Genomic DNA, 12,626 nt, shown 5'->3' with positions numbered 1-12,626 from the left:
CGTTGCGGAGCACAGGCTCTTGACGCGCAGGCTCAGCGGCCATGGCTCACGGGCCCAGACGCTCTGTGGCATGTGGGACCCTCCCGGACCGGGGCACGAACCCGTGTCCCCTGCATCATCAGGCGGACTCTCAACCACTGCGCCACCAGGGAAGCCCTCAATAAAATTTTAAAAAAATTAAAACAAATAAATCAAAATGACTTCAAAAAGAAAATACTCATTACGTTTCATAAAGTTATACGTAAAAGCAGCAGCTCTTAGAATCAAGTCACTTCTCAGTCTGTATTAACTTGTAGGCTAGCAAACTATAATTTCTCAAGCTTACTCATATAGAAAAGTACCAAGAATCACAGAGCAGTTGAGAATCTGAAGCCCTTCAGAGAAACAATACCTTATGTGACAGGTAGGACTTATGGTAGCATCCACACTCCAGCAGGTGATTATAAAGTCAAAGGACTGATTTCTATAATTCTGAACACGAATTATAGAAAGCAGTCCTCAGTAATAATGATGATACAAGTAAATTATAACCACTGCCATTAGATTGCCACTGCAACCCCAGGAGGCATCTATGCCTTTTGTTTGCTGGCACTCAGCTTCCTCTAGTCCCAGAGACCAGAAGCCCTCAATCCCCTTGCCAACAGGGTACCAATGAGGTGCAAGTATTTATTTAAGATCTAAAAGGATGAAGGGAAGCAGATGCCATTTGTTTTCATTTTCCTGTAGCAGCAGTCATAGGCAAAAACTGATTTCCCAGACCTGAGCTTTGCAGCTACCTCCAAGCTCCCTATCATATCAGCCTCCTCTGGGCTACAGAGGCTGAGACGGTAAAAGGGTTTTTTGGAGGTCGTGGCTCAGGGCAGCAGCAGCTTTCTAACTTTCTAGGGGGCAAATCAGAGACTAGCAATGGGCCCTCCTGCTCTGTAGGCACCTAATTCTCTCCATTAAATTTCATTCTCCTTGAACTAGCTAGAATGATGTCTGTTTTCTTCACTGAACCCTGACCCAGAGGGTCTGTAATGTCCATTTCACAGCTGAGAAAACCGAACCTGAGAAAAGTAAATTACCTAAGGGCAAGCAAGTAAGTGGCAGGACAAGAAGAATTCACACCCAGGTCTGCCTGACTTCAACATCACAAAATGAAAGTTAAACACACAGAGTGAAAGGTAAGCCTATCTCCAACCCATGATCCAGCAATTCTACTCCTAGGAATTTACACAAAAGAAATGGGTGCGTAAGCCCACAGAACAAGCTATAGGTGATTTTCATAGCAGCTTCATCCATAATAGAAACAAAACAAAAACCTGACAACAACCCGAATATCCGTCAACAAAAGAATGGATAAACAAACTGGTAAATTCATACAAATGGAGTATTTACTACTCAGCAATAAAAGAAAAGAACTACTGAATTGTATAACAACACAAAGGTTACTCTGAGGAAAGAAACCAGACCCCAAATGCTGATTGCATTTATACAGATCCTCTCAAGGTGAAGCAAGACTATAGGATGGTGAGAGATGTCAGGAGAGAGGTTCTCTTGTGGGTGGGGTGGTAAACAGTCGGAAAAGTGACGAGAGAACCTTCTGGAGTGATGGAAAGTGCTATTTTTTGATCCAGGTGGTAATCACACAGGTGAATACATTCACGTAAAAGTTCATCTGGCTCTGCAACTGGATAGTGGTGGTGGCTGCAATAAGGTTGGGAGGGAGGGGATGGGGGATATACGTCCGCGTATAGCTGATTCACTTTGTTATACAGCAGAAACCAACACACCATTGTAAAGCAATTATACTCCAATAAAGACGTTAAAAGAAAAAAAAATGGTTAAAATAGTGGATCTTATTGTGTTTTACTACAATAAAAAAAATCAAGCTCTCCACTTGAGAGTTGTACATTTTACTGTCTGTAAATTATACTTCAATTTAAAAATTAAAACTAATAATATAGAAAAAGCTCCATTGTGAGTAAGCAGGCTTTGGAGGACAGACCCAAGATACCACTGTTCCCACAGGAAAATTTTTCTCAGTTTCAGGTAAATGTTTTTCACCTCAGTTCTTTGGTAAATTGAGTCTACCTTTCCTGCCTCTTCCTGACTCTTGAGTAAAGACATCTGCAAACTGTGTGCTTAAGCAGTATAAGCAGACCAAATACTTCCCCCAGACCTTTGATTAAAATCCAAATTAGGTTCTGCTAGAAAGAAGGCCACCGATGTTCAAAATGAACTCGTTGCCTCTTCATTGCAATGTGTCGCCACCTGACTGTTTTTAGACACTTAACAATAACGCCAGAAGGAAAAGCACGAATGTTTCCAGTTCCATTTCTGGAAAATTTCAATGGGTGTCTGAGATGCCACAAATCTCTCTCCCGTCTCAAAACTCACCCAGACACTAAACAGACCGGGCCAAGGCAGGCGAAGTGCTCTCCCTGAACTTAGGCAGAAAAACTTTGATGTGCCTGAGGTAACCCTGAAACATGGCTGCTGGCGAGTGACTTCACATCAGTCAGTAACAGTGAATGAGGTCTTGCGACAGTCACCAGGAGGCCCGTCTTCAGCGCATTTGTGAAGAACAAATCAGAAAGGCTTCCCAGTGGCAGGCCTGCCTTACCTTCCATGCTCGTGTTACAGGCAATGCGGTCCCTGGGAGAGAAGTCCATGGGGAAAGGAGGGGTGCTGGAGGCTCCCAGGATGCAGCTTTTACTAGGAAGGATGGAGGGAAAGAGGAAGGAGAAAGAACGATTCTCAGGAAGCCCTGGGAGATGGCTGCAGTTGCTGGCTTGGGGCTGCAGAGTGAGGAAGAGAATTCAGCACCCACTGAGCTGGTACATTATTTAAGCTGCAACTGAATAATAGATCTTTCCATCACTTCATGAGCTAAACAAGACAGCCACTCTTTGGAAGTTGCTTTGCAGAGAGAATGCATTGGCTCTCTTCTTAAAAGAGAAAACAGAGAGAAAGAAAACACACACACAAGTTGTTTAAGGAGTGTGGAAACACTTAAAGATGGCACGAACCAACAGAAATTACCTAGAATATTCTCTAGGCTTTATACCAAACACTCAGAATCTTAAGCACTGTAAAAGACTTCAGAGTTGATCAAATATAATTATTGATTTCCCTATAAAGAAACAGAACTAGAATTACACGCCTTAGCTCAAGTCACCAAGCTAATTCGTAGAATAGCTTATACACCATTAAAGAAACGGTCTGTATAAAATTCTACACCTTTTTTTTTCTTATGGACAAACTATCATCCACTCACTATATCAATGTCAGGAATCCACTTTTCTAAGTTCTCGATGTCTTCAATTCTTACTAGTTTATGCAACAAGCCTTCTGATCAAGTCAGTACAATGTGGTCAACACTTAGTGCATGTGCTTGGTGCCCTGTCAGCTTCTGGGGTGACCAAGATGACTCAGACCAGGGAGGGGCTCACGGCTGACGCTGACGGGAAATGACTGGCAGGTGGCAGATGTGATAAGGGCTCGAATAAACACTGGCATGTGCACGCTAACCTGTCACAGGCCAGGAGGCAAATGATTCAGCCCGAGTGAAGAAGGGTAAGGGAGAAACTGGACTTCTAAAAATGAGCTCACCAGGAAGTTTCTTCTAAACTATTCATTCTTTTCAAAAGCAGAAATGATGAGTTTTTTGTTTTTTTTAAAGATCGGGTTTTTTAAATTGTTACTTTTATTTATTTCTGGCTGCGTTGGGTCTTCATTGCTGTGCGCGGGCTTTCTCTAGCTGCGGGGAGCGGGGGCTACTCTTCATTGCAGTGCGTGAGCTTCTCATTGCGGTGGCTTCTCTTGTTGCGGAGCACGGGCTCTAGACGTGTGGGCTTCAGTAGTTATGGCTCGTGGGCTCTACAGTGCAGGCTCAGTAGTTACGGCGCACATGCCTAGTTGCTCCACGGCATGTGGGATCTTCCCGGATCAGGGCTTGAACCCGTGTCCCCTGCATTGGCGGGTGGATTCTTAACCACTGCGCCACCAGGGAAGTCCGGACGAGCTTTGCTAATACTAACTCCTTCAAAGAATTTCATTCTGCTTTGCTAGATATGTTTGGCAACAGCCTTCCTAGGATTGAGAACGGGCTACTTGCCTCACACAGGTACATCACCCCTTCTCCCCGCCACCCAGGCTCTCAGGTGCTCCGGGCAAGAGGAGGCAGAGAAGGAACCCCACAGCCTAGGACTTGGAAACTTCCCTTATAAGAAATGGCTCTCAGCGGATGGAAACAAACAGCTACACTTGGAACATTATTTCCTCCTCCGAAGAACAAAGCTCCAAGAAGCTACAAGTCTTAGAAGAGAAGGTCAGTAAGTCCTACTGATGACTAGAATGCATTATTTCCCCGGTTCACCTTCAACTAAGCGACAAAGTCTAGAGTATCTGCAGTGTCCTCTCATCTCTATCAAAGGTTTTTCTAACACATACAATGGCAAAGATACAACTGGATTCTGGGATTCCCTGGCTGTCCAGTGGTTAGGACTCCAGGCTTCCAATGCAGGGGGGCCAGGGTCCAAAGATCCCGCAAGCTGCGTGGCATGGCACCGCTCTCCCCCCAAAAAAAGAAAAAAAAAAAGATACAACTGGATTCTAATCATTATCTATTAATTACAGCCTAATAACTCTTACCGACCAGCAAACTATCCCAATAATTCTCTCTCACAATGTATTACATATATTCTCTCTAAATGCCTCTGACTTGTCACTAACTATATTGTCACTAACTATAAATATATAGCTATACATTTAGTTCCTTGCTTATATAGGGTGTCAGATGAAGCATACTATAATTAGTTTTCAAAGATGATGTCATTTTCTCTTGTGAACATAATGTATATATTTCATATGGCTGAGTAAAGTCTACAATACAAATAATAATTATCATATTAACTCTGAAATCCATGTTTACATATGCATATGGGTAAAATTCAGTAAACATTTGTATTCAAGGATGTGACATGAAGTCTTTGCCATAATTAATGGTATAATTTGAAATTCTGGGGTCAGTAGAGCTTCCTATGTAACACCCAACAAATATTTTACTCTCAAAGGATCTATCAAGAGTCTTTCACCACTACTACCGTTCCTGCCACCCTCCAAACTCTCCAACCCCTCAACATTCACACACAATGATGGGGAAAGAGAAACACAAATAGAACCTATAATCTATGAATATTCTAATCAGGCTAAATATTTAGTTTGAAAGTAAAAATAAACATTCATTATTACAGAAATTTATACTGCTATGGTTTGCAACACACAATGGTGTATAAGTGACTAAGAAAAGCTGCATTATGTTTTTAAGGTTAAAGACCTGATTTAACTTTAACCATCTGGCAGAGGCACTAAACAAATCTGTACTGATTTTAAATGACTAAAGTTACTAATTGAAAGCCTAGGACTTCTCATAAAGAGTATGCACAGACATACAATTAGGGATTCTGCTGACTGAAGCGAAGTGTTTTCTATTGTGGTTTTATTCACCTATTATGAACATGAACTTCAATTGCTCATTTCTCCAGGTCACGGCAGGGTTTCTTTTTTCCTACCTCAAGACTTCCAATTCCTACAACAATCCTTGTTAAAGCCTATTCTGCAGACCCAATAAAAGCTCCATTTTTAAAGAGTTAGATGCATTACATGTGAGGCTGCCTGGGTCTCTGTATTCTTAGGCGCTGATGGATGGTGACTGAGATACACTTGGTAACAGAGTGATGTCCCCCAGGAGTGCCAAAGCATTTCCCCCTTTTCACTCTATCCTACCACAAATGTCACACCAACAGACCTTAAAATTGCAGAATGGCTTGCGGGAAGCAAAGAAAGGAATGAGACTTAGGGAAGACATTAAATAGCTTCACGAATACACTGTCTGCAGCAACAGAAAAGAGAACTGGGTGGACAAGAGCAAGATGCGCATATTAAGACACAAAGTCCGTCAAATTCAACTTTCCTGGCTTTTCTGGGCCATTCTGTGTCCGACTTTCCTTAAGGTGTGGTTGAGGTACACCTAGCTCTCCATACCTAAGCGTCACACTCGTATTTTAAGAGTATTTTCCAAATCTCAGATTTCAAGGGCTGTCTTCACAGTTTTGGCCTTATTCTCATACCACTCATCCTGATAATTTACTATTTTTCTTAAGTCGAACTCACCGTTTTATTTCATACTTATTTTTGCCTCATTCTAAGCAATCTATCCATGAAATAAATGAGTTTGGTGACCGGCTTTATGTTTTTTAGTCCTGAACTACAAGGGTCATGCACAGTAATTAAAGAATGGGCTATGTCCCTCCCTGTGCCACCTGTAAATCTGTCTGCACAGCACACTTTGGAAACAACACTGTTTTGAAGACAGCAAAAAAAGGCAGAGAAAATGTTTAATTTAATAGCCATTTTTTCAATATGACAGTCCTGAGTCTCCCTTTTGAGTTCACAGGTTATCGAGACTGACACAGCTTTGGGTGATGGAGGCGCGAGCCCCCTTAAAAAACCCGAATGAAACAGTCACCGTCATGGGAAGGCCCATGCAGGCCTGCCCAGGCTCTAGCAGTCAGATGCTAAGTTCCAAGAAGGGCATTTTCTAATCAAGCTGCAAAAGCGGAAGCAGGTACTTTCCAACTCAGAACTCTCTTCCTCACACGGTGCCATAGGCAGCGTACAAAGTTAATCGACTGCTTTCCTAGGTAACCTTCAAACCTGGAACTAGCTACTGCCAATACCGGATGTTAGGACTGAGTGCCTGATAACTTTTCTCCATTACTGTTATACAGGTTTTGCAAAATTTTTAATGGGAATGCCACCTCAGACCCTCATAAATTTGCCAGCTATATGAGCTTTCTCTTACAAGGGTCGTCATAAAAATTCTTGTGGGGACGAAGTAGGTTCTAAATCGTTTTAGGGAACATTTCTTTTTTAACCTTAAAAAAGCCCATGTAGGGACTTCCCTGGTGGCACAGTGGTTAAGAATCCACCTGCCAATGCAGGGGACCCAGGTTCGAGCCTTTGTCCGGGAGGATCCCACATGCCGCGAAGCAAGTAAGCCCGTGCACCACAACTATTGAGCCTCTGCTCTAGAGCCCACATGCCGCAACTACTGAGCCTGCGCACCACAACTACTGAAGTCCACGCGCCTAGAGCCTGTGCTCTGCAACAAGAGAAGCCACCGCAATGAGAAGTCCATGCAGCCCAGTGAAGAATAGCCCCCGCTCACTACAACTAGAGAAAGCCCATACGTAGCAACAAAGATCCAACACAGCCAAAAATAAATAAATGAATAATAAAAAAAAAAAAAGCCCATGTAAAACATCGAAGTTTTTAACCCACTAAATAGGTGTTGAATCTAACTTCTGTCTGACTGTATGTTTCTGACCCTGCCCCTTGGATTTAGGATGAAGAAACAACTCAGTAAAACACATGAGATAATCATTCTGCCGCACCCACCCAATTTTCAATGGAAAATGCCTCTCAATACCAAGGCTGGCTGGTCCAAGGCCATTCCAGCCAGCACTTGTTGGCCCCCATTACTGCTTAGAGTCTGACCAATGAGGCATTTGATAGGGTGTCAGCTCTCAACCTCGATAAACTAATCTGCAGCCACAGCTGCTCAATGGGGTTTGTTTTAGGGATTAGGCAAGGAATTCCCGGATGGCTCATATTCTTGGTAGAGGTATGTTAAAAGTTTCAGCGTGATTACTAACCCTTCCTGAATCTTCACCCCACCAGCCCCTCCCACACCTCATGCCACACCCCAGCCAAATCTGCATAACTTTTAACTACGGAACATATGACAGTACACAGGACTACAGTGGCCTCGCCTAGTTTCAAAAACTTTTCTGTCTCCTAAAAAGAAAGCCTTCAGAAGAGAAAACCTTGCTAAGCTCAAAAGTCACTGTAGGGGGATTCCCTGGTGGTGCAGTGGTTGGGAGTCTGCCAGCCGATGCAGAGGACACGGGTTCATGCCCTGGTCCGGGAGGATCCCACATGCCGCGGAGTGGCTGGGCCCGTGAGCCATGGCCACTGGGCCTGAGCATCCGGAGCCTGTGCTCCGCAATGGGAGAGGCCACAACAGTGAGAGGCCCACGTACCGCAAAAAAAAAAAAAAAGTCACCGTAGGGATTTTATCATTTACCTCAAATTCCCAGGCACTTCTCCAGCATAAGAGCAATGTCTGGCTGTGACCTTTTGTCAATGTACAAAGAATCAGATTAAAAGTTAAACAAATGTAGGCAGAAACCCTTGCAAATGGAATTCCCCAGGGAGTGATGCTAAAAAATTTTGGGTCTTATGCATATGAAATATTCCCTGTGTAGGGTGTGGGGGGTAGCCCTGTTTACTGGGAAACTGGTTCACTTCTTTATAGGAAAAGTCAAGTCATTAATACATTAGGGATTTCTGGGACTTTTTCTTTTTCTCAGAGTTCTCTTCCTGGCATTTAAAGCCTTCCAAGAGAGTGTGCACATCTCTTGCTCTTTCCTTCAGCAACTGCCCTAACATACCTGGTACCTCCTTTTTGTGCTTAGTAACCCAGAGCCCAGCACTTAAGAGTTTTCAGCACCTGTTTTGGTTCTTATTACAGTTGGCCCTCCATATGCAAGGATTCAACCAACTGTGGATCAAAAATATACAGCGGGGGAAAAAAATTCCAGAAGGTTCCAAAAAGCAAAACTTGAATTTGCCACACACCGGCAACTATTTACACAGCATTTACATTGTATTTACAACTATTTCTATAATATTTCCATTGTATCCGGTACTGTAAGTAACCTAGAGAGGATTTAAAGTGTACAGGAGGATGCCCTTAGGTTATAGGAAAATACTACACCATTTTATATAAAGGGTTTTGAGCATCCTTGGATTTTGGTATCCGAGGGGGGGTCCCAGAACCATTCTCTCCCCCATCCCAGGAGACTGAGGGATGACTACTAGCTACTGTCTACTTAGCATCCACTAGCCAGGCACCCTATGTCATTTCACTCAGTCCTCGTCTTATGAGACGTGTTATTAGCCCCATTTTCTAGACTGGCTTACCCTGTAAGGTATCTGTTCAAAGGCAAACTTTCGTCCCAAAAAGAAACCCTGAACGGAGTGTGCACGGAACAAACCCACGCTTTGTTGCATTTCTGTATTGCAGCGTGTGTATCTGTATCGCATACTCCCTCCGTAAGCCGCAGGTATCCCAGCAGAGAGAGTTTGCAGAGTCTTAAAAAACATCTAAACTTTTCAGATCGAACAGACTCTTGACAGCAGAAGTTGAGTCCTGCTTATCTTGTACCCCACCTGCTCACAGCGGACCGGCACAAGTGGGTGCTCATTAAGTTATCAGCTGCGTGGTCCTGAAAAAGCTGCAGCAGCAACTCAGGGGGAAAACAATCTCCCTTCATCAATCTCTGGCAGCAGCTCTGAAAAAGCTCAAGAAACACCTCAAAAGCCACTGTTGCCTTACTAAAGCACCCTCCTTCTCTAGTCTCCCTAGAGAGGGGAAACTACAGCATCCTGTTCATGCTTCTAATTGGAATGCATCAGTCTTAATTATTTGCATTCTTCCCCAACAAGACAGTGTGGTAGAGGCACACTCTTAACATTTGTATTCCCCACACTGAAGTGAAGTTGTTCATGAAAATTTATTGAATAACCATATTTCATTCTCTCAGGCAAGATATTAAATGGCACTTTGCCACAAATGCAATCACTACTAGTAACTCCTCACTTAAAATGAAAATGGTCCACTTCCAAGGTTTGCATGTAGACTGTCTCTCCCAGGAATAATCCTGACACAGGTGGACCTGTTCTCCCAAGGTGACTGTCAGCGCACCCAGCACAGACCACCTAAAGATCTGAGGAAAAGGGCCTCTTCTCTGCTGCGATTCCCCTAGCTGAGGGAGGGAGGGAGGGAGGGAGGGAGGAGGGAGGGAGGGAGGGCAATTTCTAGGATGGGATGAGTCTACACTGGGAACTGCAGGGAAACCACAACCATTACTCAGGCCAGACAGCTGCCAAGGAAGCAGCGCTGCCTAAGAACTGAAGCTAAAATAGAGGTGGGAGGCTGTATTCCTTTCCATTACTAAGCCCTGGAGTATTCACTCCCAAGTTCATCCACATTTCAAGAATGTTAAAACCCTGCAGTCAAAACGCTGATTATTTATAACTTAAAATAAACTACTGTGTAAAGGAGAAACTTTACAAATGAAGACACAAAAGAAAAGGAACTGGTGACAGGTAAGATAATACCAGAGTACATATCTATTCCCTATTGCAAATAACTTTTACTTATATTGCAGAGGCAACTGATTAAAAGGGAAAGAGAGGATTCTGGTCTCCAGAGAGTTGTCAGTTTGTCTCACGCACACACGCCTGTAATTTTGCATCAAGTAGAGAGTGCGGTTTGAAACCGAGAAGGAAAACACAAAGGCATAGGGCAGGCGACACAACAGGAACAACGAGATGCCTCCGAAGTAGCACCGATCCAAGACAGCGTTCAAGACAGTCTTCCCTACTTCCGACTTAACCTGAAATCCAAGTGACTTTAGAGAACAGAGAAAAGGGTCCAGGAGCCCTGGAGGCCACGAGCCACCACCCCTGTCCGGTGAAACCTAGTCCCTGCCCTCAACCCCACCTCCGGATGGGAGAATCCCAGCCACCTAATGCGCATCTGGGAAGCCCACCACGCGCTCCCATGCCCCGTCCTCGCGACCCTTCTCCCAACCAAGCGGGATGCAAGAGGGCACTTACTTGGAGCCAACCTGACATCTCCCGCCGGGGTGGAAACCCGCGATCTCCTCGCACCGGCATCTTCAGGCGCGGGTTCCGCGTAGGCGCGCAGGTCCAGGACCCGGCTCCACCTCCTCCTTCTTCTCCTCTTGGGCGGCAGGTCGGTCCTCCGACCCGCAGCCGGGTTTTAGCCAGGTGCCGGCCCGCGGGAACCCACCCCTTTGTCCCTCCCCCCTCGGCGCGGCGTCGGCCCGCCCCCGGCCCGAGGCAGCGCCTCAGTGCCCGCCGCCTGGCCCGGGAAACTCTCAAACGGGCCGCTACCACCCCCGCGCGACCCGGGGGAGGGTTCGCCGGCGCCGCACCCTCGAGGGGCCCGCAGAGGGCCGTGTCACGCGCGACTCCCGGCCGGGGACGAAGGAGGGCGGCAGCAGCAGGGGGATCCTGAGGACAGAGCGTCCCGCGGCCCCGACACCCAACCCCCCCCACCGGCGGACCTGATGGTTCGCTCCGGGGCGAGCTCTGCGAGCAGCAGGTCCGGCTCCGGGCGCCCGCCGGGGGAGCGCTGCAAGTTTGCGTGTAGTAGCGAGCCCTGGGCGGCCTGTTTGTCCACGGGTTCTTCCCTCAAAGTCGCGTGCGCATCCTGTACGAACCCTTTCTGGAGAGGTTTGCAGAAACCGAAAAGTTTTTTCTGTCCTGCCTAGAGGAGACACACACACACACACACACACACACACACACACACACACACACACACACTGTACCCCTACGTTTAAAACACGACTTTTGAGAAAAATACACTCCAGGTTATCTCTTTGGCACATTTCCAATAACTCCAGTAAAGCGATTAAAACTCCTCTCCCATCACCAGCTTTTCAAAGGCTTTCTTTAAAAAAGTAGGTCACAAATGCTTATCAGGCAGGATTCATCGAATTCAACTCAGTACATTTATTCGTTTTAGAGTCCTCTATGTATAAAGAATTGTGCACGATAAATGTTTCCTTATTTTAAGAGCATGTAAATTATTTGGAGAATCAAAACAGGTACACTGATTAAAAATATAATGGTGGATTTGAAATCTTAAGGAAACCATGTTGTAAGAGAAAAAAGTATGGCCCATCCTGCTCTTAAGTTGAAAAGCGAAACTCGGCCTACACTCACAAGAAGGTAAAAGGTAAAAGGTCTGATCTGACCAGCTGACAAGATACAGATGCCGGGCTCTCTCCCTGAAAAGTTGCTTCACTTCCTGCCTAATCAAAACAAGTTTGGCAGTGTATGTGGAAAAACAAGTACAGCAGATGCCTCTCTGAAAGTGTGAGGCTTCTGGCCTCCTCTGGAATGGCTAAGTGCCTGCCTCTGAATAAAAAGCACTGTGAGTAACATTTCCCATTTTCCTTCAAGTCTCCAGAATTAGACGTTTTGGCTGTATTCCTGATGTAAGGTGTTACTCTCCTGATGAAAGAGCCATTTAAAAAAAATGTTTCCCAAATTAGGCGGTTCGGACAAATAATAACAATGGCAGCATTTGTGAACTGGTCACACCTTAGTGACATGAGCTTACACCACTAAGCATTTAAAGAGGAACAAAGGAACCCAGAATGTAGCAATTATATCTGCTGAATGATTTCCTTTTTCTCTCTAGAGTTCTACAGTCCAATATGATAACCACTTGCCACATGTGAGTATTGAATACATTTAAATTTAAATTAACTAAAATTAGGGCTTCCCTGGTGGTGCAGGGGTTAAGAATCCGCCTGCCAACGCAGGGGACATGGGTTTGAGCCCTGGTCTGGGAAGATCCCACGTGCCGCAGAGCAACTAAGCCCCGTGCGCCATAGCTACTGAGCCTGCGCTCTAGAGCCCGTGAGCCACAACTACTGAACCCGTGTGCCACAAATGCTGAGGCCCACCGCCTA

At 45.2% G+C, this 12,626-nt stretch overlaps 1 protein-coding gene across 5 annotated transcripts in view; it reads right to left on the bottom strand.

The window, feature by feature from the left end:
- TJP2 (tight junction protein 2) overlaps positions 1–12,626 on the bottom strand; it is a 134,610-nt gene that overhangs the window by 73,337 nt on the left and 48,647 nt on the right. For 4 of the 5 annotated variants that reach the window (XM_065878429.1, XM_065878432.1, XM_065878436.1 and 1 more), the window contains exon 1: positions 10,735–10,794. The exons of the other annotated variant lie outside the window; for it this stretch is intronic. In XM_065878429.1, coding sequence (XP_065734501.1) covers positions 10,735–10,794 — 60 coding nt within the window. Of the gene's footprint in view, positions 1–10,734; positions 10,795–12,626 lie in introns of those variants that run through there. 5 annotated transcript variants of the gene reach the window in all.

This window comes from Phocoena phocoena, chromosome 6 (assembly GCF_963924675.1).
Source record: "Phocoena phocoena chromosome 6, mPhoPho1.1, whole genome shotgun sequence".
Lineage (NCBI taxonomy): Eukaryota > Metazoa > Chordata > Mammalia > Artiodactyla > Phocoenidae > Phocoena > Phocoena phocoena.
Note: the sequence above shows the minus strand (reverse complement) of the source record. Positions and strands in the feature narration are given on the sequence as shown.